At 33.1% G+C, this 27,513-nt stretch overlaps 2 protein-coding genes across 3 annotated transcripts; one reads left to right on the forward strand and one right to left on the reverse strand.

Moving 5' to 3' along the window:
• Nucleotides 1-4,447: 4,447 nt before the first annotated feature.
• On the forward strand, nt 4,448-13,297 carry LOC108466983 (helicase-like transcription factor CHR28). Of its 2 annotated transcripts, none has more exons than XM_017767415.2 (12): nt 4,448-5,091; nt 5,587-5,662; nt 5,755-6,111; nt 6,236-7,317; nt 8,324-8,395; nt 9,007-9,084; nt 9,164-10,052; nt 10,168-10,298; nt 10,462-10,680; nt 11,099-11,698; nt 11,818-12,027; nt 12,599-13,297. In XM_017767415.2, the coding sequence occupies exons 1-12, from the start codon at nt 4,930-4,932 to the stop codon at nt 12,701-12,703; spliced, it is 3,981 nt and encodes a 1,326-aa protein (XP_017622904.1). In that variant the 5' UTR covers nt 4,448-4,929; the 3' UTR covers nt 12,704-13,297. The 2 variants fall into 2 exon arrangements, with proteins under 2 accessions (XP_017622904.1, XP_017622905.1); XM_017767416.2 differs by having other exon boundaries at nt 5,785-6,111.
• Nucleotides 13,298-13,372: 75 nt separating this feature from the next.
• Nucleotides 13,373-14,417, reverse strand: LOC108466984 (caffeoylshikimate esterase). Its single transcript, XM_017767417.2, has one exon. It carries the CDS (start codon nt 14,415-14,417, stop codon nt 13,467-13,469), a length of 951 nt encoding a protein of 316 aa, XP_017622906.1. The 3' UTR covers nt 13,373-13,466.
• Between the last annotated feature and the right edge of the window lie 13,096 nt (nt 14,418-27,513).

The raw sequence follows: 27,513 nt of genomic DNA on the forward strand, positions 1-27,513 counted from the left end.
AACAAAGCAATGCCGCGTGGAGTTAAAAGGCCCACGGGTCGTGAACTTCTTTTCCCAGAAAAGAAGTAATGACGGTATCTAGGGAATAAGCATCGGCTGACTCTGTGCCAGCAGCCGCGGTAATACAGAGAATACAAGCGTTATCCAGAATGATTGGGCATAAAGTGTCCGAGGCGGCTTTTTAAGTCCGCCATCAAATCCTGTGGCTCAACCCCGACAGTGGTGGAAACTACCAAGTCGAGTACTGTAGGGCGAGGGAATTTTCGTGGAGCGTGAAATGCGTAGAGATCTGAAAGAACACCAACGGTGAAAGCACTCTCGAAATGACACTGACACCGAGAGATGAAAGCTAGGGGAGTGAATGGGATTAGATACCCCAGTAGTCCTAGCCGTAAACGATGGATACTACTGAGATTTGCTTTATCCGGTATCAAACGCGAGCTGTGAGCAAATAGAATACCTTTTAGGAGTATCAATACCGTCACATGAATCGTAAATACATGAATGTGACGGACCAAAAAATCTGCGGTTCCTAATGGAATAGGTAACAAAGCAACTTTGCCCCCTACTGCCACTAAATCACCACCTCTTCAGGTCAAACTAGTACTCGCTGTTGCACCAGGAGCCATTACACCGGGTGCTAAAGTATGGGTGTTTTGTATCCATTGAACAAAGACAGGTTGTAATTGTATAGCGGTATCTGAAAACATATCTTGTAGACGTCTTAAAGTGCTTATGGTATCATTATGAATATACAAACCAAAACTGTGCAAGCCTAGAAATATACAAACCCAGTTGAGATGTGATATGATTGCATCATGATGCCTAAGGACACGATCTAATAGATTATTGTATCAAGTAGTTGGATCATAGTCTCTTACCATAAAATGGTCAGATGCAATGCACCCACTATCGAATCCACCAATCCACATGTGATGTGTGAACAATGACAGTTGTGTACCATAGTCGTAGCTAGATATGGATAATGGGGCATGGAATACATATGGTGAGCTACAACAATGGTTAAAGAGCCTAACATAGCTAAGTTAAGAGATAATTGAGCATGCCATGATGTTGTTAGGATTTCATATGGTCCTTTATGCCCTTGGCCTGTAAATGGACTTTTATGAGCCTCTAAAATATCTTTTAGGCTATGCCCAATGCCCTAGTTGGTCTTATACATGTGACCCGCTATTAGGAAAAGAATTGCAATAGCTAAATGATGGTGTGCAATATCACCAACCATAGACCCCACCACCGGATCTAATCCTCCATGAAAAGTAAGAAATTCCGCATATTTTGACCAATTCAAGGTAAAAAATGGGGTTGCCCCCTTGGCAAAACTGGGATAAAGTTGAGCCAAAAGATCACGATTTAAGATAAATTCATAGGAAAGTGGGATCTCTTTAGGGTCTACTCCAGCATTTAGAAATTGGTTTATCGGTAAAGATACATGTACTTGATGTCCCACCCAAGAAAGGGACCCAAGTCCCAATAGCCCTGCTAAATGGTGATTCAACATAGATTCTACATCTTGGAACCAAACCAATTTTAGGGCTGCTTTGTGATAATAGAACCAACCAGCAAAAAGCATTAAGGTCGCAAAGACCAATACACCGATTGCGGTATAATAGAGCTGTAATTCACTAGTTATTCCAAATGCTCGCCAAATCTGAAAAAAAAACAGAGGTTATTTGTATTCCTCGGAAACCCCCACTCACATCACCATTCAAGATTTCTTGGCCCACTATTGCCAAACCACCTAGGCGCTAGGTCCAATGTGAGTAGGATCGTTGAGCCAGGCTTCATAATTGGAAAAACGAGCACCGTGAAAATACATGTCGCTCAGCCAAAGAAAGATGATGGAGAGTTGGTCGAAATGGGCACTAAATATTTTGCGAGAGATCTCCTCCAAATCATTGGTATGGTTATCAAAATCATGAGCATCGGCATGTAGGTTTCAGATCCAAGTGGTAGTATCGGGTCCATTACCTATTGTCCTTGAGAAATGGCCCGGCCTAGCCCATTCCTCAAAAGAAGTTTTTAAGGGATCCCTATCTAGCAAAATTTTTACTTCTGGTTCCGGTGAACGAATAATCATTGAGTCCCCATCTTTCCGGACAACACATACAAAGAGACCCGCCAACAGTCAGTAATTAGTGAACCTATGAGAGACGCTTATAATTAGTTTCTTTCTCTTCTATCTCTCATCTATCTATCTATTTTTTATCTATCTATTTTTTCTTTATTTATTCACTAGAGCAATTATGATCTGGAAGTCGATCCGGAGCAAGTGTTTGGATCTATTATGACATATCCATGAGGCGCTTAACGGACCTTTTTAATCTTATAAAACCTTTTTCGGGCTTTACTTACATTGGTGCAAAACCCATTTTTTTGTGCAACCGGTGTAGAGTATTCATATCTCAATTAGAAGTTCCGAGGTGGAGTTTTTTTTGTCTTACATAGATAGAACAAACAATATTACTCTATCCCAAATCACGTGCACATTCATTACTACGGGATACTCCAATATCGATAGTTAGTCATTTGAGGGGATTTTATTAGTTTTAGTTTTAACAGAAATAGAAGCAGAAAATATATATATTATATATTTTATTTTGCTATATCCATGTATTACTTATCCTTACGAAATATCAAACAAAATAAAACGATTTGAGAAAGGATATAATGAAATTCTTTGATTGGTTTTTCCAAAGAGAGAAATTCTCAAGTTTTCCTATGAATCCTCATTTTCATTTTCTCCAATGTTACATTGTCCTTAAATGTCATGTTAATAGGATGAGCTAATTGAAATACGATGTCTATATTAACCATCACAACCAATCCATTATAATGGACTAAGTTGATAAATCAGTTTCTCATTTTGCCACTTAAGCCTTTAAAATATCAAATTACTAATATTAGGAACAATACTAGCAATTTCAATAATTTTTAATATCATCCAATAAAGAACTAATTTACTACCATAACAATAAAAATAATATAGTATATAACATATTCAAAAAATAATAATAACACAAATAACATTAAAACAAAGAAAAAAAAACACTTACACGATACATCGATATGTATCGAGGTTAAACTAACTGGTTAAGGTCAAGTTCGTATTAGTTGAAGTACAAAACTATTGACGAAATCTTCGAAAATACCCATGATATATCCGTAAGTGTCGAGGTTAGGGTATGGTTATCTCATCATAACCTAAATGGTGGGAATCATATTGCATGATGAATCTCTAGTATAAAAGTAGGACCTTGGCACTTATGGATGTCGAGTTTTCTTCAAAGATTATCCGCATGGACCTTCAAACCCATTAATGTTAAGTTTGCTTAATCTTGAATAATAGTTAATATTTAATACACTGATAATGTATAATTCTATGCATCATCGGTTACTGAAATAATGACACATCATCATAAAATTTTAAAGCTAAATTAATTAAAATTCATTTTAGCGATGTATCACCTCTTTATTCAATTGTGATGTATATATTATTCATGCATGAAATATTAATATTTAGAAAAAACACATTTAGAAATAATAATTGTGAAACATCCAATTTTAAGAAAAAAATGCAATTATTAACACACAATTAAGGAGTATATTAACACACATGTAGAACTCCTCTAACTCTCTTACCAACTATGTTTTTGTTTTTTATAAAAAGGTAATTATTTAATATTAATTATTATTAAAAATACAAGTTGCTCCAACTTTATTTTGTCTTGTCTTCAAAAAAAAAAAATGGAAGAAGTCAACAATGGCTTACAGTTCTGTTTTCACCACAAAAGACCTGCATAAAAACAAAGAATAATAGGAAGCAAGTTACTAAGAATATCGAGGAAAGAAAAAAGCTTATGTTTCCATAGCTTTTTCATTTATTTGACTTACATTAAAAGAAACAATGATTATTGATATTTTAAGATATGATACCTAATGATGCGTTTAACATAATGTTATTGTTTTTAATGTAGCACATCATGTTTTTCACGTAGAGGACAATCCCGTTGTTATGTAAATCTGAAATTGATGAAAAGTAAGAGAAAGAGCACATCCGAAGCGACGTAAATTCCCCGACATCCACCCACGAAATCTCCGGTTATTCCTAGGTAAATTTAATTGGGAATAATTTTATCTTCTTTTTATATCAAATAAGCTCTTTTTACAATGCTTTAATCAAAACTAAATTGTAACACTGAGAAAATCAAATGAAATGGTTTGTTGAGACGATTTATATCTATCTTTGTAATCAGATAAGTATAAATTATCTTCTAACCAAAATCAAATCTAATCGCTAATTCACGGTGTTTTTTTTTTTGGGCATCCATAGTCATCCTTGTACAAATCACGCGCCAAAAATCAAATCATGCGCGTTTTACTCGCGTGTCTCTTCCACCGACTTCCGCAACTTCGCTATAAAATCATCCTAAATAAAAAAAAGTAAAAAAGAGAGTCCAATACGACGTCGGATCCTTGATTGACACCCCTCTTATTGTCTTCTCCGCGCCGTCCTCCGTCCTACCGAAGAAATTGAGACAATTTATTTATTTAAGATAATATATAAATTTTTTTTATATAAATGGGAAACTCTAAAATTCGTCTGCGCAAAAGTCTTTCTACAATAACCAATCCTTATTTAATCCCAAAAAGGAGCCACCGCATTCTTTCACGATTCTCTTACATTTGTTTTTTCTTTACAAAAAGTCGCATCTAATTTTAAGACCGCCAACGCCAACTGTCGAGGAAACTTCTCTCTAATTTCTTCGTTGAAGTGATGCGATTCGTGTTGATTGGATCCAATACTTTGTTTCTTTATGTCCGGTAAATCGGCTGGGTTTCACAACTGCTTTTTTTTTAGGGTTTCTAAAAGCAAGTAAGGGTTCTCGGTTTCTTTCTTCTTGTTTGATGTTGATGATGGGGGAAGATAACCGCAATGATAGCTTCGGAATCTTGTCAAGTGGCGATCTCTCGGCTGATTATAAGTTTGATGATTTCGTTGGGGATGGTATGTGCATCGATCTCGACAGCATCAATCGTATTCTTGAGGAGAACTCTGATCCTCCGCAGGTAGTTACTTTCTTTTGCGGTTTAATTTGGCGCCACTTTTAGGGTGTGGAGTGTGAAGATTTTAGTGGAATCCTACTCCTTAATTGTGAAATTTTGAAAGGGAATTTGTTGTATAGATCACGTACTCTTCATTGGAAAGCCTAGGAAATGAGTCAATGGTTGCTTATTTTAGCTGATTTTTTGAGAACATAGTTCATAGCTTGTTTGAGATTGAATGAAATTAAACTTACTTTATTTGGAACTATTGCATTCTACTATGATTATTTTGGAATTTATTTAACTCAAGTACTTCCTTGCTTAATTTGTGAATCTGGAACCCAAATTCATCTCATAAATTGTAATTGACTTTGCGTACTTTCACTCTTAAACTCGAGGTTATAGATTGTGGAACTGATATTTCATGGCTTTTTGTTAGCCCTTGTTTCTCGGTAAAAGTTCAATCTCGTTTTCTATTCTTTTACTAGATAGGTTATTCTTTCTTTTGTTAAATTGCAGAGTAATCCAGAAGAACCATCGCTTAGAAATATGTCTCAAGGGGACTCAGATCTTGAATCCATCCAGCTTCAAAGTGGTAAAATTTCTTTGCACAAACATTTTTCTAAGTTTCTGTTTTTTATATATATAATGAAAATTTGATGATATTTCCTTGCTTGGGGTTTGAAGAATCGCCTTGCTCGGGGTTTACTTTTGCAGATTGTTTAAGAAATAATTCCGATGATTCAGATGCTAGGGCAGGGTCTACTGGTGGCTCCTTTTATTATCATGGGAATTTAGAACTCTCTGCACATGATTGTTCACCGGTCCAAACATCCTCTGCAAGTTTTAAAGAGTGGTCTGCAATTTGTCAAGGGACCTCCTACAGAGAGAGAGTTGAGATTCCCAGCTGTAGTACAGCATCTAGTTTTTCTGAGATAGATGGCAACCATGTGTTAGATCATGGAGATAATTTAAGATTTGATCTTGTGGATGATAAAACTATCTCATTGTTCATGAATACTAGAGAGGAGTTCGGCTACAAAAGTATGTTACCCACTTGCTACTTCAATCTAAACATTGTCATTAGTTGTACATTTTGAAATTTTTTCCTATTGCTGTGCTCGAGTTTTTTAGTGGAAATGCTGACTCTTGTTTACTGAATATTCAGATGCTTTGCACAGCCCTGCTGATGAGAATACAAACTTAATATTTGATCAGTATGATCCCTGTTCAGTTATAAGTTGTTACATGAATGGAGATGATGCATATTTTGCTGATTCCTCAATGCAACACTCGCCTGGTTCCCTAAATTTTATGTTTGATGAAAGTAAGGAGGGTGAAGTTGTGGAATTTCCCACTGAGAGTGCATGCTCCAGTAGTAGGATAATATTCAATTCTCAGGGTGAGATTGATAATAGGTCCGTGTCACAGCTCTCAATGAATGGTTTCTCTGATGTAAAGAAACATCATTTTGAAGGTGAAGGGAATGGACATGTTTTACCAGCCTATGGAAAATTTTCATACACTGCCAATGATGGACTCTTTGATGACAAAGGTTCGCTGCAGCCATTCACTCATTCTCAACCTTGCATTTCAAATAACAAACAAGCAGTTTATGGAAAGAATGAAGATAACAAACTGATCACATCTGGCAATATTTTCTCCCATTCTGCTGAACCTTTAGACGAAGCTAGCTGGAGAAAGTCTACTAACAGGGTTGCTGAGTCATTATCTCTTGACGAAGCCTCAAAGCAGTCATCTGATATTTATCCTTCTATATTAAATCAGGATTTTGTGGTTAATGGCAAGGATGCTCATCATTACAATCATGACATTAATCTAAATGTTAGTAGTCAATCTTTCTTCAGTGAGAGACATTTAAATTTAACTTCCCCAGAGCACTATTTTTCCGGTGCATACCCAATTACTTCAAGCAAGATGCAGTTAGGTTGTTTTCAGGATGAAAGAGAGAATAAGTTCATTCCTTCAAGGATGGGTCTTTCAAAAGTCAGTCCTGAATCTATTCATAGCAGTTCATCAGATTGCAGATCCCATGTTGATGATGACCCTGATATATGCATTCTTGAAGACATTAGTCAACCTGCCCGGTCAAACCAATCTCTGGTGCTTGTGAAGAAGACTTCAAGTTTGCCGAATACTACATCTAGTACTCAGCTTCATAACCCAGGAATAGGAGGTATCAGGCTCAAGGGAAATGATGAACAGTTAATTTTTCGGGTTGCATTGCAGGTTAGTGCTACTTGTTTGAGATTGCACTGTTTCTTGCTTTTATGGACTGGTGAATCAAAAGAATTTGGTTAAATTTCTGGGGATTTTGACCATTACAGTGCACTTTGCATAACTGGCTAAGAAGAAACTGTCTTTGGCTTATTTTGTGTTATATCTTTATTTAGGTATGTGTTATCTTTTACCTGAAGAAAAATTGTCATCTTTTAGGGAGTGGTTGAATGAAATAGTGCCCCTAATGTTTTACTGGTCTCTTCGAAAGAATTCTACTTCCTAAACATGCGAACTTATTGTCTCTGACTGCCAAAAATGTTAATTATTATCTGTTATATAGTGGCTAAATATAATAGGGTCTTAATGATATGCCAGTCAGTTTGATGGAACCATGATTTGATAAATACTTCCAATACTTCATAATGTTCTCTTTGGTATCTTCTTTCTGGTGTTTTGGCCTAAAGGAAAAATAATGCTTTGGAAGAGAGTGAACTGAAAGCTTGATAAAAGATGATTGTGGTTCTTTCCATTATCAAACCTGTTTAATGAGGGTGTGATCATGAGAGAAGTATTTTCTTTAGAAGGATTTGTTTTAAAGAGACTATTCTTAAGACTTTCCTCTTTTTGGGTTCTGCCACTCTACTGTTTTGCTTGCTATTATTTCAAAGGGACTTGCCTTTGGCCTGAGGAGCTTTTGAATGAAGTACTGCCGTGTAAACAGTTATAATATGTAATGAAAAAATTTGACAAACAAAACTAGCTTAGAGTATCTCAAAATACTCTTGGGTTAATTCATCTCTGCATAAAATTGGATTTTGCAGTGCAGATTTCCAGATTTCCAGATGAAAATGGTTTGCAGGATAGATGTTTAGGCTACTTAATGCTTCTGTGTGAGTAAAGCATTGATGTTGCATTGTTTCTGATCTATATTTGTGGCCGCTTTTATTAGAATCAATGTTATATGTAATGTTTATGGCTTTATGTTTACCTGATTAATAAAATTGGTGCCTCACAGGGCCTTTCTCAGCCAAAATCTGAAGCTAGTCCTCCGGATGGTGTTTTGGCAGTACCTCTTCTACGCCATCAGGTCTGAATTGTTCCACATCATATGTTTTCTTTATTATTTACTTTGTGAATGTTGAGCTTCTGTGAAGTTTTGAACTTCAGAGTTGGGAATTGGTATTTGCATAAGGTGAAAATGGCTCCAGTTGAAGATTTCATTTTAAAAGGACATTTAAATATGGTTTTTGAATTTGAATGCCTACAGTGGGCATGACTTGTTTGCTGGAAAGAATGAGCATGGCTAAAAAATACTTATCAGGACCAAGTTGGATAAAAGTGGACTTAAAAAAAGGTAGTTAATGTGGTGATTGTTTTCTAACCTCTTTTCCTAAGAGGTACAATGTCAATTTTTGAGACTTTTCTTTTATTTTCTTTTAGTGTTAGATATTTCCTTACCATTCACAGATGCTGTCGAAGAAGAAATCTTAGACAAAGAGCTTTTGTTATTTTGTTGTAGTTTAATTTAAGGTACTGTGCTATTTATTAACTATGGTGTTACTGTTTCAAAAATTGTTCTTTAAATGTTGCTTTTCTGACTTTTGTATGCTTGCATAGCGAATGCCAAGCTTCTATTGTGTGTTCATTTATGAGTGTTATGAATCTAGTACAATTCTTTCTGAATTAATCCTTGGGCAGAGAATTGCTTTGTCATGGATGACCCAGAAGGAGAAAACTGGCTTACACTGTATGGGAGGAATTCTTGCAGATGATCAGGTCAGTTCCATTTTTGAGGCTGTCATACGCTTGTTAGATAACTAGTGAATCATGTTTTGATATATATTATTTCTTGCAGGGATTAGGAAAGACTGTGTCAACAATTGCACTTATTCTTAATGAAAGGCCCTCATATTCTAAAGCATCCTCTCAAGATGTGAGAAAGGTTGAGATGGAAACACTAAATTTGGATGATGATGAAGAGATGAAGCAAGATTCTTATAACAGTCATGTCATGTCAAATGGTGCTTCAAAGAAAAGCTCTTCTCCATCAGGGCAAGCAAAGGGAAGGCCAGCTGCTGGAACACTCATTGTATGTCCCACAAGTGTATTGCGGCAATGGGCAGATGAGTTACACAATAAGGTGACGAAAGAAGCTAATCTCTCCTTTCTAGTGTACCATGGAAGCAACAGGACAAGGGATCCTTTAGAGTTGGTGAAGTATGATGTTGTCCTTACTACATATTCAATTGTTAGCATGGAGGTCCCAAAACAACCTCCTGTTCAAGGAGATGATGATGAGAAAGGGAAGTTGGAAGGTGACCGTGCTTCTTCTCTGGATTTTCCACCAAGCAGGAAAAGGAAATACCCGCCTAGTTCTAATAAAAAAGGAGCGAAGCACAAGGAGGTTGACGATTTGCTTCTTGATTCTGCTGCTCGACCTCTTGCAAAAGTTGGATGGTTTAGAGTTGTTCTGGATGAGGCCCAAAGCATTAAAAACCATAAAACTCAAGTTGCTAGGGCCTGTTGGGGCCTTCGTGCTAAACGAAGATGGTGTTTGTCTGGGACTCCAATTCAAAATGCCATTGACGACCTTTATAGCTACTTCAGATTTCTGAGATATGACCCATATTCTGCTTACAAATCATTCTGTTTTTCCATAAAGACCCCGATTGCTAAAAATCCAGCAAAAGGCTATCCAAAATTGCAAGCTATCTTGCAAACAATAATGTTACGCCGCACGAAAGGTACTAGCTGTTTCTTTAGTTTAAGTTGGTCGTGCAGTGAAAATGTGATTCTACTGTTATTTGCATGCAACTAATTGCAACCACTTTTTTTAATTTTTTTGTGTTCTTTTTGCAGCTACACTTCTTGATGGGGAACCAATTATTAACTTGCCACCTAAAGTGATAGAACTGAGAAAGGTGGAATTCACAAAGGCGGAACGTGACTTCTATTCCAGACTGGAGTCTGATTCACGTGCTCAGTTTAAAGTACGGTTTTTCTTAGTCTAACTAAATTTAGATATCCACTGTATATCGTATACATTTCTTGTAGCTTTACAGGATATACCTAATGGTATGAATTGTTTATGTGGTTTTATTATGCTTCTATTACATTCTGTTTTTATTTGCTAATTTTTGAAATCTTTATCAGGAGTATGCGGCTGCAGGGACTGTTAAACAGAACTATGTGAATATCTTGTTGATGCTTTTGCGGCTTCGCCAAGCCTGTGATCATCCTCTTCTGGTCAGAGGCTTTGATTCAAACTCTTCATGGAAATTGTCAATTGAGACTGCAAAGAGGCTTCCTCAGGAGAAGCTAACATTTCTTCTAAGTTGTTTATCATCTTTGGAACTCTGTGGCATCTGCAATGTATGTAGTTCTTTCGGCTTGTTCCTTTAGTTCGTTTTCATCTATTTTAATAACTGCTGCTCTTTTACAGTATTTTGATTATTTATAATTGCCTAGGCATGTTTCATTCAACTAGGAACAAATAAGGATTTTAGGAACAATTAGGAACAAATCCACTTTAAAGGATTTGAGTGATCACATAAGGATTCATTCAATTAGGATTAGATGAAATAATTGTTTGCTTATGTTTAAATGCTTCAGCTTGGGGTATGCTGAAGGATCATATTGTGCTCTATGGTGGCTTGTTTTGCCTTTCATGGCTAAGTACCAGAATCATCTATTTGGCATAATTTCTCCTTTTAGTTATTTATTTTTTAATTATTCTTCAACTTTTTAAGTTTTAATCTTCCGTTCTGACATCCATGCTTATGGTTTGTAGGATCCACCAGAAGATGCTGTTGTCACTATCTGTGGTCATGTTTTCTGCAACCAATGCATCTCTGAACATCTTACTGGTGATGACAAGCAGTGTCCCACCAAAAATTGCAAAGGTCAATTAAGTGCGTCTTCAGTGTTTTCGAATACCTTGTTAAGCAGTTCTCTCTCTGAGCAGCCTGGTCAGGATAAGTCTCTTGATTGTTCTGGTTCAAAAGTTGTTGAGGTAATTGGGCCTTGTCCTGAGGATAGTTTGAATGATTCTTCCAAAATTAAAGCTGCCCTTGAGGTCCTTAAATCACTAGCTAAACCTCAAGATAATAGATTAAGGACTAGTGGCTGCCCAGAAGGTTCCTCTGATCTCCATTCTCCGGATTCACTAAATGGCCTTCCTGATGGAAAGGATCAGGTTATGGGTGCAACTTCGAATGATTCCAGTAAGGCACCTGGGGAGAAAGCTATAGTGTTTTCCCAGTGGACAAGGATGTTGGATTTATTTGAAGCCTGTCTTAAAAGTTCTTCCATCCAATACAGAAGACTTGATGGAACTCTGTCAGTTGCTGCTAGAGATAAAGCAGTTAAAGATTTCAACACCCTACCAGAGGTTTCAATGATTTCTATTCTTCTTTTACCTCTATTATTTTGTACCCTATCATAGAGAGTGTGATATTCTGGTGTTCAGCAAATCTGCTTAACCATGAAATTCATTCCTTTCGTTTGTAGGTATCTGTTATGATTATGTCCTTAAAAGCTGCCAGTCTTGGGTTGAACATGGTTGCAGCTTGCCATGTACTTCTGCTTGATCTTTGGTGGAACCCTACGACTGAGGACCAGGCAATTGATAGGGCACATCGAATTGGGCAGACTCGCCCTGTAACTGTTTTACGATTAACTGTGAAAGATACAGTTGAGGATCGTATTTTGGCTCTTCAGGTAAGCTTTTCCCCACCCATGCAGGCACAATGGTCTGCTTTTCTCTTCGTGTTTAATTCCATAGCTTTGTCAAGCTGAAGAGTGTATTTGATGCTGATATGGTTGCTTGGTGCATAGAAAAGCATTGATGTATCTGATGCTGTTAATTGTCTTGACAAGTTAACTTTCAGTGTTATAAACATGGATAAAGCTGCCCATACACCACAGAGAAAATTTGAGCTTCGTGTGGGCTAAGCCTTGCCTGAATGCCTGAATGCTTATCGCATTATCTATCTAGCATAATCGTAATTAAATATAGTTTAGAACTGAGCATTAAACTATTTTAAATTTGTGTATCACAAGTCCGGTCATATGGGCAGTGGTTGCTCTTGAAAGCCCTGGCGTGGATATAGTACAGCTAGTGGAAACCTCAATAGCTGTTGGGAATATATTCATGTTGAAACTAACTTGTGCTTGTTTAATGGCCGTATTAAAATGGCTTCCCAGCATCAATAGAACTTGCATGTTTACTTTCTCCAAGAACTTTATTTTCATTAAGGGTTTGCTTATTTTTTGTTTTCGTAATTGACAGCAAAAGAAGAGGAAGATGGTTGCATCAGCATTTGGGGAGGATGAAACCGGTGGGCGTCAGACTCGCCTCACGGTAGAAGACTTGGAATACTTGTTCATGGCATGATGTGTCACTTTTATAGCTACATCAGTAATTGGCATTAGCAAAACTGGCGGTGCTTAGACTTGCATCCCAAGGTCCTGTGCATTATGTTGGGGATGGACAGTCGGATCTCCCACTTCTTCCTGTAGAACACCATTTCACAACCCGTCTTCCCTGCCTAGCAGATGCTATGACAGGCAAGGGGCAAGGGGCAAGGAGCAAGGGGCAAGGAGCAAGGAGCAAGGGGCAAGGGGCAAGGGGCAAGGGGCAAGGCTTTTTGAACACACGCTGTTAATAGTATGAGAATTCTCATACCACATAGTCACAAAAGGAAAGTTAAATTTGTTTTGTTGGTCATTGATAGTTCTCAAACCTCACATCACCTATGACATTGTATATGGATATAGGGATAGGGCTCTTCCAAAGATGGTATAGGGTTGGAACTGGGCTATTCTTTTAGTTATGTAAATGATAGGTCCCCTATTTTTAATTTTCTTATTCTTTTCTAAGATACAGAAACTGAAATTTGTAGCATCATCGGTCATTTTGAGCATACTATTTATGGCCCTGCAGTGTATTCATTCATTAACGTCAAACCTTGATTATTGCGAATTAGAACCTTATGCTTTATACCTGTACTAATTGTTACTTTCTTTTTTCAGAATACCCGAATATGATGATAGCACATCCCAATTCATAGGTCCAAATATATAAGTTTATTGAAATTGAATTACAAATCCTCATTAACATAATGTTGTTCCAATGAAACAGCATAAATTAAACCAGTTTAGATCTTTGTGTTACATCTATCACTCAACCAAGACAATATATCAGTACGAACAATCTCAATGTTTTCATCAGGTTCACCAAACAACAAGGAATGCCACATCCCTTCATAGATCTTCAAGGTCTTGTCTTGACTGGATGCTTCCTTGTACAAAGTCCGACTCACTTCCGGATCCGTCACAACATCTGCACTCCCATGGACTACTAGGAATGGGATACTTACATCACGCAGTTTTTCACTCAAAAGCTGAGTCACTCTCAAGAGTTCAACAACTGTCCCCAATCTGGGTTTCCCTCTGTATCTGACTGGGTTCTTGTTCCCAACAATCTTCTTTTCTTCTACTTTGATTGATTTGTGCAGAAGATCTTCGGTTGGTACAATGGCTAAAGTGGGCAAGAAATTGGAGATAAAAGTGAGGGCTTGAGGAATTGGCCATCTGGGTCTAACCTTGTCTGAGATTTTGCACATGGGTGCCACCAAAACAGCTCCTTGGAACCCATTTGGATCAGCAAAATGAACCAACAAACAAAGGGCACCACCCATTGATTCTCCATAAAGGAAACAAGGTAAAGCACCAAAGTTAGGATCTTGCTTGATGAGATTGAAGAAGGAGAGACAGTCTTGGACAACCAAATCAACATGTGGGACATAGCCTCTAAGGCCTTGAGACCTCCCATGGCCTTCCATGTCAAGGGCAAAGCAGGCAAACCCTTTCTGAGCAAGAAAGATTGATGTGGACTGGAAAGTCCAACTTATATCATTGCCATACCCATGGATCCCAAAGATGATGCCACGTGGAGGGCCAGAGAGTGGAAGCCATGATCTTGTGAAGAGAGAGAGGCCTCTTGGTGAAGTGTAGAACGATTTTGACCCTTTGATTCCTTGCAGCCTGTAATACTCTTCCTCTGAGATGTCGCCCCAGTAATGAAGGTTTTCTTCTTGTTCCACCATCCTTGGAGAAAAGATTGAGTAGATCAGATCGTTTTGGGCGTCTGCTTTTGATTGGTAAATAGTTTTGTGGCTGGTCCTTTAAAGAGGTTTCTTTACTCTTGGGTTGGACTAGTGGTTGAGTTGGGCTACCAAGACATAGACTTTCTTCCTCTTTGCACCTTCGGCTTCATCGTAGATTTGTGTAATTATACATTTTTTTTCTCATCTTTGTGATATTAAATGCTTGACTTAAAAATTGGTGCTAAACTATGTGTTTTTACTTAAATTCTTTGTTGTTACAAATAGTACTTAAAATACATTTTTTTCTTTTTCTCAGGGTGATATTCCTGCTAGTTCAACTTAGAAAAAGATAATTAACTAAAAATTATTATGTGACAAACAGAAAGACAAAAAGTGAACATTTTGAGCTTTATGATTGTGAATTTGTGATTAAAGGTTTTAAATCACCAGTTCTTTAATTAAATAAATTATTAAATATAAAAATAGGGAAAATTAATTCAACCACTCATATAATTAATTTTACTATATAAAATAAAATATTTTTATTTATATTTAATTAAAATTATATAAATATTAATATAAAACTATTTTTTACCTTTTTATTATAAACCATCAATCAAGCAGATTCACTTGAAATTGAAAAAGAGAAAAAAGAAATAAAACCTAAACTCAACATAAGTGAGCAGGCTAATGAGACATGACGAATTTCCTGATTCGTGAACATTTATATATTTTTTTTCTTAAAAGTAATTTTAGGGTTGAGGATATGTACAATTTTAGTAATATCTTAATCCCCACCTCAAGATAATTTTATATTTTATTCGCATTAAATCTATTATTACAATCCAAGTTTGAATTCTATTTGGATAGCATTGCCCACCAAATATCTGAATTCACTAAATATCCAAGTTTAATATTCTTTTAAAAATAGTTAAAAAAAAGCATTTATAGAAAATTGAAAAGTGAAGATGATATCTAAATATCTTATTTATAAAAGTAAAATAATGTTAAACAATTGATACATACAGTTTGATAATTATATCTGAATTAAATATTATTTATTCGAATCCATAAAAAAACTAACTTAATACTGAGAAATAAAAGTAAGAATTTTTAAAATTATAAACTTGGAACAAAACCGAAAAGAATGTAAAATAGGAGGGTTTTTTTTAATTTAATTTTATTTAATATTTTGGATTTTTTAACAAAAAATTCGGTTCTGTTTTCAATTTCTCATATAATCTTCTGGGCTTTCTTGTACTTTGGTTTATTTTCATTATTAATATTTTTGTTAATATTTATTTCTTATGTCTTAATATTTTTTATATTTTTATTTTTATAAATATTTCTTAATTATCATTAGTTAATGTTTTTGAGATTTTCAAAATGAGGTTAAATAAAAAATTAAAAATCCAATCGAATGGATTTTTGATTCAATATTTCAACCATTTATTCCTTTTCAATCATATTAGCTAGTTCTTGAGCTATGTTTCTTAAAAAATACATTAATTGTTAAGATAAATTATATATATTTCCTAAGTCATGAAAATATGGTTGAAAATTTTATCAAACATTTTAAATGTATTTTCAGCACTTGCAAAAACTCAAAAACATATTCTATATGTGTTTCATAATGTTCCAAATGTTCTTTAGTCAATACCAAAGTATTTAAAAGCTACATAAAATGTTCTCAAAGACATTTTGGTAGCTAAGTATCAATATTTGGGTTTTTACAAGTCATAGCTAACAACATTTTCTAAAAGGGCATGATATTGAGACTTACTAGGCAAGCCTTGAGACTTGGGTTTGCAAGTCTCGAGACTTAGCCTCTCAATGGTTACTTTTTATCCAAGTACTGATACCTCCTTGATAAATATCAAGACTTTAGTAGTAGAAATATTTTTTTCATTCCAAAATTCATGCTTGCAATGGTTTCAAATTACCTCCAATGGCGATAAATGTCTACAAACTTATACTTTGGTATAAACACTCATCAAGAATACTTTAAGACTCAATAGAGACATATCCAAGCATCAAAGTCAAGAGAAAAATCTCAAATTCTTTGTTCTTTTATTTTCTCTTGTACATATCTCTTAAATCTTATTGTTAGATCTTTTATTGCCCTTGATATGTCATAATTTGATATGACAAATTAGACTTTCCCGATACATTTATGGAGCTTATTCTCAAGCAAAGTAGTGTCCTTTTTGAAGTTTTTCATAGTTTTTAGGTTTTAAGTTAAAAAGTGTATATGTCTTGTTTTTACTCATTTTAAGACCCCAAATTGGCCAGTAGTGCCATTGGGGGCCTCAACCTATGGTTAACTTATGTAGGGACATGTTGGAGATTGAAATTGAGCAAGAACGACACCAAAGGGGAGCGTATTGCGATATCCAAACCTTGGAATCACAATACCTCCAACAAACCTAGGATTGGAGACCACCTTTTAGTGGTATTACGATATCCACCTACCAAGAAGCACCCCAAGTTCAAAATTTTCTAAGGTATCGTGATATCTTCTTCTTTGGTATCGCGATACCAATATTGTGACAGAAGAAAAATGGATAAGAAGGGTAGTCTTTGTCCACCCGAAGCAGTAATCATTGAAAGCTCATTTAAGGGTTTTTTTGGATTAGGTCAGAATAGCTGCTATATCAGCTAAAATTTGGCTGAGAGAGGAAAAATGCCATATTAGCTTAGTTTAGATTTAGTTTTTTCTAGGTTTTCTCTTAGCATTTCTTTCTCTTCTTCTAGGGTTTCTTATGTTCATTTCCTTGACTGTAGATTTAACATTTCTTTGCTTTAGTTGTTCTTGGTGCTAGTTAAGTTAGTTATCACTGTAAATTAGGGTTATTTGTACTTTTAGTCCCTGTACCTAGGTTGTAAGACATTTTTAGATTTAGTTTAATGCATTTTAGTTTATTTTATTTTACACTTGTTAAAGTTTGTTTCTTTTATGTTTATTGCTTTAGATTTTCTTTTTGAATGCTTGTCTTCACATGCCTTTTAAGTTTTCTTGCATAAAAATCCCAACTTTTATATTTTTTGAAGCTTTCTTTAATGACTTTCATGTTTTTAATTCATATTTTTATTAGCTTTATTTCTACCATGAGAAGCTAATCCTTTAAAGGGTTGGTTGACGAAGATATGGTGAGCTAATTTTTGGATAAGGGACCAAATCGTAGTAAATTGGACTAATTTGAATGAACCTAAAAACTTAGGATTGACGACCCTAAGGGAATATTTAGGCAAGTGAGACTGAGAGAAGATCTTGTTGAGCACCAATTCATTAGTCCTAGGTTAACTAGTGAGATCGAGAGATAATCCAAATTAATTTGTCTAACTTGGTAAAATTGAGATTGATAGGTAAAATGGATCCATTTTGGGAGTTTAAGCAATTTGGATTCCTAATTCAAATATTAGTGAACCACATCAATGTCAACCAACCATCATTTTTTATTTAATTGTTAATTTCGTAATTTTGCATATTTTACAAATTAGTCATTGCTACATAGGTAGCAAATTAGTTTAATTTCTCTTGACTTTATGATTTTTCGTAATATAACTTTTTGTGATTAGTTGGTTAGACTTTTTATTTTGCACACACGTTATTTAGAAATTGTTCAATCCACAATTCTCTTGGGTTCGATCCTTGGAATACTCCTGTGTTCCATTGTAATACTATAAATATTACAACTGACCGGTCACACTTACAGTAAAGTCGCGATAATTATATCTTATTTTAATTCCCGAGTGTTGATCACATATCTCTCTCTTGTCAATCGAGGGAGAGGCAGACAAGTTGTTGGTGCCGTTGCCGAGGAATCGACGTTTGATTGAACTATTTTTATTTTTGTTGCATGTACTTAGAGAGATTGTAACACCTCATACCTAATCTAGTCACCAGATCTGAGCTATAGGATGTTACCATAATAAACCAGAGCATTTAAAAGAAATTTAATCAATATCATTCAATAAATCAATGTATACAAGTTAAGTTCATGTTAATCATGCATTACAATCAAAACAAGTCTCAACCGATCTTATAGAAGCCCTTATACAAGTATAGAGCTAAATCGGGACCAATCTGAAACATTTACAGAATAATAGGTAAAAATTTAAAATAGGGGTCACAAGACTGTGTGACAAGGCTGAGGCCAAGTGGTGCTACCACACAATTGTGTCTCAAAATCATGTAACAACCTAATGCCATGTAACAACCTAATGCCGTGTAATCTAGGCATACAATTGTGTCGCCAGGCCATGTAACAAATGGTGGCCGTGTAAACCAAAAATCAACCTAAACGTGTTAAGCACACGACCATGTGTCCCCTATTTTACAAATTTGACAGTTTTACCTTTATTTTTTAGATTTCATAATTTTACCCCTATTTTTTAGATTTTACAGTTTTGCTTCTATTTTACAAAAAACACAGTTTTGACCTAGAATTTTATATCTTGTTTAGATTAGCCCCTAATTAATTCCCAAACTTTTTTTAATGATTAATTTTATTCAATTAAGTCCATAACAGAATGATTTAGGCTAAAATCCATGATTGATTGATGGAAATTATTAATATTATGTGAAGGTATGATATGTTTAGTTTAATCCATGTATATTCCCTGAATTATTTTTAGAGTTTGTTTGTGTTCAATTAGGCCTATGATATTTCGTGAATCCTAAAATTTGTGTTTAATGCCTTAAGTGCTCTTGTTACATCACATGATATGCGAACATTATGTGTTTTCTGATAAAGTGAAATTGTTAAATTCAAAGTAATAATCTGTTACCTCCATGCGAAGTGCATGATAAGCATGTTAAGTGTTAGTTATGAATTGAGCATTTGTTACATGTCTACTACTATTGTTGGTTTGTTATAATACAAAGTATGACATAGTGCGTTGCATGGGGCGGGACACTGTACGAAGGAAGAGTGACAATTTATTAAATTTACAAACAAGTGGTGGCGCGTCCACAAAATCCAATGGTAGTTTGTTTAATCTGCAAATATGTTGTGCACCCATAATAAGTGATAGTAACTACAAATATATGGCTCATCTACAAAACCTAGTGGCAGTTTGTTTAATCTGTGAATATGTTGTGCACTCATATCAAGTGACAGTAACTAAAAATATGTGGCTCATCTGCAAAACCCAGTTGCTATTTGTTTAATCTACAAATATGTTGTGCACTCACAACAAGTGGTAGTAACTGCAAATATGTGGCTCGTCCACAAACCCAGTGACAGTTTGTTTAATTTGCAACCATGTTGTGCACTCACAACAAGTGGCAGTAATTGCAAATGTTTTTCTTTATTATCTAAAATACTAGTGGTTTACTCACGTTTTTCTTTACAAAGTGGCAGTTTAACTGCAAATCAATGGTGGCTCACTCACAATTCGGAGTGATATCGTAGATGAGTTTTGGGGAACTCATAAGTGCGGTGTGTAGCAAAGTTGGGTAGGCCTTTTCTATTAATTTGAAACTGTATTGCATTTATAAGCACATGCATATATAACAGTGAATACCAAGATAGTAAAGCGAAGTGTTTTATGTGAAAAACCATTAATTTGAGGTGTTTTATGGTTGTGTTTAATCCCAGAATTTCTAACCCATGTGCTTTGTTTGTTTGTTGTTTTGTTCTAATTTTCTTATGACTGAACTCACATTGAGCTTCATAGCTCACTCCCATTTTATTTCCATCTTTACAGATAAACCACAAGGTTAGGATGTAGACACAACATTTGGATGGTCTCGGTTCGAACTGACTGTTTTACCATAAAAATTTTTTAAAATTACTATTTGATATTTCTATTATTCAAAACTGTATTATTTTATTTTAAACTGTGCATGGGACTTAGGTTTTAATTTTTAATTAGCATGCATGTCTTTTAAATTGGTTTTAGGATATTAATATGAATATTAATTAATTATGCAAGAATTTCAGTTTTATTAAAAATATAAACTATTATCACTTTTTGTTGCTAGACTATAAATAAATCTCGGAAGAATAAATAAATTAACTAATTTTTCAAAATAGAAAATTAACTAAGTTTTTAAAATAATTATTATTACAAGAAAAATGTTAAAGTTAATTGGTTTTTGTTAACTCTTTGATTTTTTGAAAATATGTTAAGTTCTCTTTAAAATAAATAAAATTTTTAAATTGACCGTTTTAAGAATTACGATCATATTAAATCATTTCGATTGCCGATGTAATCTCCTGAATTCGGGTCTAACATCTAAATCAAATTGAAGAAGTTACGCTCCTTTTTCTCCAAGTCAATCGAAAAGATAAAAATAATCATTCTATATAGTAGCACAAAATTTACCTTTTATTTAATACTTATAACATTTAAAAATAACCCGACACTAATTACATAGTAAAAAATACCAACCCAACTTGTCACATCTAATTGTTTCGAACATAAGATGGAATAGACAATCAAATTCCTAACACTTACATATATTGTAATGGTTAAGTTTAAGCCATTAAAATAATTAAACTTTACATTAAAAATATTTAACATTATAAAAAAACATAAAATCACAAAATAAGTAATATCCCATTTGTACTAAATATTGTATTTTTTTAAAAAATTCAATGTGAGCATAGAATGAAAATATTTACAAATAAACTAACGTAAATATATCAATTAGATAAATTAAAAATATAAAACTATATCAAACTTATATTTTAAACTAAAAATTAAATTTTATTGGCTTACTTTATTAGATGATTCGGCTTATACTTTTTTTTTTGTTCAGGGTATTAGGTTTATCTTTAGTGCCGAACCAAGGGTGTCTTGGTTCACAGTAAATGGTAATGTAGATTATCAAATGACTCATAGGCTTTAATCTTAATTGAATTTTATTGGCTTACTTTATTAAATATGAGGTACTCTAGCTTAGGGTATCTAAACATAATAATGTTAGTGGGTTTGGTTATTGGTCATCAGCAACTGGCTCATATATATATATATATATCGTTATGGGTATTAAACATGAATATTAAAAAAACAAAAAAACAAAAAACAAATAGAGTATCATGCATATGAAATATTCCTATCCATGTTTAGATAAGGTCAAATAAGTGTTGCAAAAGCAAAAGTTGTATTCACATTTGTTTAGTGGAAGTAGAAAGAAACCTTCACTGACAACTGAAATTTATATCCCAATATCATATTCATATATAGTAGTTGGCCTAATCAGTTTGGCTGCATTTTATTGAAGTAGTTCAAGAATGAGGGCTATGCTACCCAAAAACTAAAGCTTCTTTGGTGTAGGAAATACTTATTTAGGCACACAATCAATGCTAATTTAATTAGATTTAATTTAATAAATGATGAAAGCATGTTAAACATATGTTTTTCACATTTGTAAGGGTTCAATACAAATAAAATTCATGTATTAAAATTCATGTATTAAATTACACATTAAATAAAAATTCATGTATAATTTTAAAATTTATCTCAACTTAAATGTTTACATCAAAATGTAAATTATTAATTGTATAAAAAATGTAAATTATTAATTTTGTTATGAATATCTTATTAAATGGATGTCCATCATAATTAATATAAGTTTTGATAGACTTTAAATTCTAATAGTTATTAGAAATAGATCTCTACTTCATTTATACTTCTTATGCCTATAAATAGAGACCTTAATGAAGCATTGTAATTATTCCCATTGATCAATAAAATATGCTCTCTCTTTTGCTCTCCCATTTTCTTTGTTCTTTACTCTTTGTCTATTTATTTTATAATAAATTGTCAACACGATTCTCTTTTAATTGTTTTTCTCCATAAGCCACAAAAAATTTTCCCTTTCATCATGCCTTACCCCTTTCAAACAACAGCCAATACAATAGCCGGTCACTCAAATTTGCTACTCAAGCTGTTTTCGATTGCCTTCTAGAGCTAATGTTATTTTAGTCTTCAGTTGAGACCTACGCATTATGGGTAATCATCATGCAAAGAAATTTATATAATCCTTACATGTGCTCGTGATAATAGCCAGGGTGATAACAATGATGTTAAAGAATCTCAGGTATATTTTACTAAAATTTATTTATTATATCATGTTTATTATAATTGGAGACTAATTATGACAACATGAATAGATAAATTCTAATTTGAAATTCACGCATGTTTTGCGATGGTGATTATGAAATAAAGAATCAATGGAGGCATTTAGAAATCTGTCTTACTTGGTTTGTTGCATTCCCTAAACTGAATGCAAACATAAAAAAAAAATAAAAGATATAATAATGGACCACTAAAAGACAAAATATAGTAATAAATAAGAGAAAAATGAGAGTTCTTAAGATAAATCTTCAAAAGGTAAAGATAACTTATGTTATCAACGTGATATGGAAAATTATTGGCCACATATGTGGTATATACCCAAATATTTTGTTTCTATTAATATTTTTTGAGAAAGGATATGAGAATGTAGTAATGAATTCTATCATTACAGATAGAAAATATTTATCTTATTTGGTATTGAAACAAACAAATATTATTCTAATATTTGATATTACAAAATTAGTTGAAAGCTCTAGAAGAGCTAATAAATCAATATCTAAAAAGTACAAAATATGTGATTATTAATGCATTAGTTTTAAAAGATATTCATTGTAATGAATATCATATTGAGATTGTGAATAAAGAAAAAATTATATTTCATATGAATCAAAAAAGGGTTGGGTTATTGATTTTTATTACTCTTGTTATAAATTGAATTGATCGTGACTATCTTTATGATCTTCTTTTGTCATTATCCCCGTTAAGAGGTTGAAAGCGAAATATTTGATTGTGAAAGATCTACTTATGAGCAATAGAATATGATAAATCTATCTAAAGCTCGTTATGGTTGGATGCACCTAAAGTTGAAAGTTTTTTAAAACTGTGAGTATAACTTTACAGTATTCAGAATAAGTTCTCAATTAAAATTATGTGCAAAAATATTACTGATGAGAACCTTGCAAGAGAGAACTTATTCAAATTTTCATGATTCAAATGTGCTCCTACTATAGCAATATCATGAAAATTTTTTTACTTATGATTGACAAAATTTTTTAACCACAAAACTTAATCATTCCCTGAAGAGAATGTAACAATATGTAATACATTCAAAATACATAATCTTTGGCGCGGATGTAGTAAATTGGACTATAATAATAGTCATGGGGAATGGTCGTAATAAATTCTCACCAACAGAAGTGGAAAAATGAAGAAAGCAAGAAAAGAACAAGAATTTCCAAGAACTTTTTAAGAAGAAAGACAATTTATTTATGAAGAGTCATTGGTTATGTACCTATTGTACACTTGGAAAATAAGATTCACTCTCAAAGTTTGCTATTAATAGATTTTGATTGGATTCAAAGTCTACTATTGAAGTTTAATTTGCTTACTTCTTATTGTCAAGACTCAACGTAGAACAAAAAAAAAGGCACGTCTTTAAATAATAAATCAACTTGATATATGATTTAAATATTTTGAGATGGTTTTCTTTTAATTTTTACTACATGTGTTACATATTGTTTTAAGCATCTCATTTGTTCATGAAAATAAATATTAACTAATTTATTTATGTCTCTATAGTAAGTTTTATAATTAAATAATATATTTGATTAAAACATATCTAGTATGCAAATTTGTGTTAATAAACTAATGAATTTTATGGTTATTTGGATTTGATTTAGTTCAAAGAATTGTTAAAGGTAGTAGTTCGTGTTAATAAACTAATGAATTTTAGGGTTATTTGGATTTGATTTAGTTCAAAGAATTGTTAAAGGTAGTAGTTCATGTGTTTTATATTATTCAATTTGTTAATTATTTAGAGAAATGACATGAGCAATTGTAAATGAAAAGTTCTATGAGTTTGAATGGTTGGATTTTGAATTAAATTTCATTCATGTTTATGATGATGATTATGAAAACATTGCTAGTTTTTCATTATGTCATATTTTTATGTTTGAGATGTGACGTTTAATATAGGCTTGTTTCTATATATGACATAAGTAGCTATTATTGGTAGTTAATTGATTATGCAAAACTCTTGTTAAAAGGGTTTTAAAAGTATTTTGAATCGAACTGAGGACTTCTTACATTCGAAGCGAGAATCATACCACTAGCCAAATGCTCTACAATTCAAGATTTTGGCATATTCCTTGAAGCGAATATTGCATATAATTATTTGGAAATTATATTTATTGACTTAGTGACATTATAGACTTCACATTGATTTAGACATTTCCAGTAGTAAATGTCATAATAGCACTTACATGTGGATACGAAGTAAAAGGAATGATAGTGAAATTATCAATTTGTTACAGTTTAGTACAATTGAAACGCATGTTAAAGTAAACAGTTTACTGATACAAATGCATTTGCTACTTGGCGTGACCAGTTAGACAATCCTAGATCATTTATGATGTGAAAATTAATTGAGAATTCATATGAACATTCATTAAAGAACCAGAAGATTCTTTAATTTAAAGAATTCTTATTTGTTGCTTGTTCTCAATGAAAATTGATTGTTAGAAACTCACTAGCTAAAGTTGAGATTTAATGTCTTGCATTTCTAAAATGAATATGGGTCATTCATCCACCATGTGGATGATTTTTATATTATATGATTTTGGTATATGCACTTACAAAATAATTACGTATGTGTTATCAACTTGCAACCTGTTATTTGCAAGATTGCTTGTTTAATTAATTAATTTCAGATCATGAAATTAAGACAGTTCATCTTGCTAATACTAATGAGTTTATATCTCATTCTTTTATTGATTAAGTTTGAAATTTTTTTGTAAAAGTTTGTTATTTATGCGTATAATGGTTTAGAGAAATTATTGATTGAACACCTCTGATTAATGCTTAAACCATTACTTATGAGAACTAAGCTTCCTATTTCAACATGATATTATGTTGATTTATCCGTTGTACACATCAAGCCAATAAGTTATAAATACTCCCCATTACAATTGGTTTTTGATCAAGAGCTAAATATTTCTCATCTTTAAATTTTTGTATGTCCGTATATGTTCCAATTACTCCACCACAACGCACAAAGATGAGTGAATCCTTAAAGAAAGTTGAGAATATATATTAATTACAATTTTCTTTGTATTGTTAGATGTTTTGAATGTATTGAAGATTCAATTGTGACATGATTTGTGATTACAATTTTGATTCGATAGTTTTCCCGACATTAAGGGGAGAGAAATAATAACTTGTAATGAGTTAGGGGGAAAGTAATTTGAACTATAAGTTCAATAAGGATAACTCATTACAAGGCAACTATTAGATGTATTTGCAAACTTAATGAGAATAACCAATTTTTATATATCATCTAATATTTTAATTTGAATCAAAGTCCCAATAGGACAATCAATTAGAATAAATAATTGATTGATCGGTTTCAAAGATGAAAATTCTACTAGATGATCATATAGTGGAGGGGGTGCTCTAGAAGAGACCTAAGGCATAACTAATAAGTAAAATTCCAGAAGAGATTCAAGTACCTAAAATTGAAGATTAAAATAATGAAAATAAGAGATCTCGATAAGTTATGTCAATTCGAGAAAATGTGGAACCGAATAATAAAAGTGGTCAACAATGATTTTGCATGCAATATTATTATTGAAATAATGAAATAAAAGGAGGATCTTGAATAAATATATTGAGAAATATAGATATGGAATAAAATGATCAAAATAGAAAGATGTAACTCAAGTACAATTAAATTCGTGGAATTTTGGACCAATGGTCCAAATATCTAAAGGTATAAAGCTAGTAAGGGTGCAAATGAAGTAGTTTTGCAAAAGCGAAATAAAAATATGAAGTTGTTTCCTAAGTCCTGGCATTGGTTGTAAAAAGATATAATATTCTTTTGTGGTGGATGCAATACCTTTAGATATATTATTTTGGCAATTCATAAAAGGTTTAACTTGTGTCTAATGGTTGTTGCTACAACCTTTTATAAACCACTATATAGTAAAGTTTATATTAAAATTGCAACATCCCAAAATAGGGCCTAAACGGAATAGTGGTTGCGAAACCATGAATCTGAGATAGAAAAATTTATTCCGATTAATTTTTATAATTTACCGAGTGATTAGATGCATGTGTTAGAGTATCGATGGAAAATTTTATAGATAGCATGCTTAATTTACTTACTAGGGCTTAATTGTAAAAGTTGATAAATATGAGTTTTAGATGCTAAAGGATTAAATTGAAGAGTATAATTGAAGTAGAGGTCCTTAAATGGTAATTAGACCATTAGGTTTTCATGGACAAAAATGGACATACATAGATAAAAATAACTAAAGTTTTAATGAAGGGTATTTTAGTCATTTGGTAATTAAAAGATTAAAAAAGGGAAAAAGATGGCAAAATGTGCCCATCTTCTTCATTAGGCCGAAATTTTCAAGGGTTCTTCATAGCTAGGGTTTTGTCAAGCTTCCAAGCTTCATAGTAAGTGATTCCAAGCCCCGTTTTTAATGTTCTTTACGTTTTTGAAGTCCCCGTAACTTGATTTAGCTTATTCTAGCAATAATTTAACCTAGGTTCATATTTGGAAAAATACCCATTGGTGAAATGTATTTATTTTGATGTTTTATGGTAGAATATGAAGCTTGAAATTATGTTAAACGACTTGAGCTAAGCGATTTTAAGCGAAAACGAGTAAAATGACATAATCGGTAAAAATACCTAATGGTCATAAGTACATGTTAGAGTGGGAATTTGATGTTTCCGTAGGTAAATAAATAATCAACATGTCATAGAACATAAGAATTATGGATAAAGTTTCATTTCTGAGCCTTGAGGCAAAAGTGTAAATATGCAAAAATTTAGGGGCAAAAATGTGATTTTTCCAAGTTTAGAGTTAAGGACTGTTTTGATAAATGTGAATATTAAATAAGTTAAATTTGCTATTATAGATCAAGAAGAATGAAATTCGGGGTTAGACCGAGGAAAGAAAAAGGTTGAGGACTAAATCAAAATATTTGATTGTATTTTGTATCGAGGTAAGTTTGCGGTAAATAAATGCAATGTTTTATTATTTATAATTAATGATGTT

This window comes from Gossypium arboreum, chromosome 6 (assembly GCF_025698485.1).
Source record: "Gossypium arboreum isolate Shixiya-1 chromosome 6, ASM2569848v2, whole genome shotgun sequence".
NCBI classification, from domain to species: domain Eukaryota; kingdom Viridiplantae; phylum Streptophyta; class Magnoliopsida; order Malvales; family Malvaceae; genus Gossypium; species Gossypium arboreum.

Bases quoted from the DNA above. Each gene is read 5' to 3' on its own strand.
- LOC108466983 (XM_017767415.2), top strand. From the start codon at position 4,930: ATGTTGATGATGGGGGAAGATAACCGCAATGATAGCTTCGGAATCTTG. The intron at 7,318-8,323 runs GTTAGTGCTACT...GGTGCCTCACAG, and splicing joins TTTTTCGGGTTGCATTGCAG to GGCCTTTCTCAGCCAAAATC. The intron at 10,681-11,098 runs GTATGTAGTTCT...TATGGTTTGTAG, and splicing joins AACTCTGTGGCATCTGCAAT to GATCCACCAGAAGATGCTGT.
- LOC108466984 (XM_017767417.2), bottom strand. From the start codon at position 14,417: ATGGTGGAACAAGAAGAAAACCTTCATTACTGGGGCGACATCTCAGAG.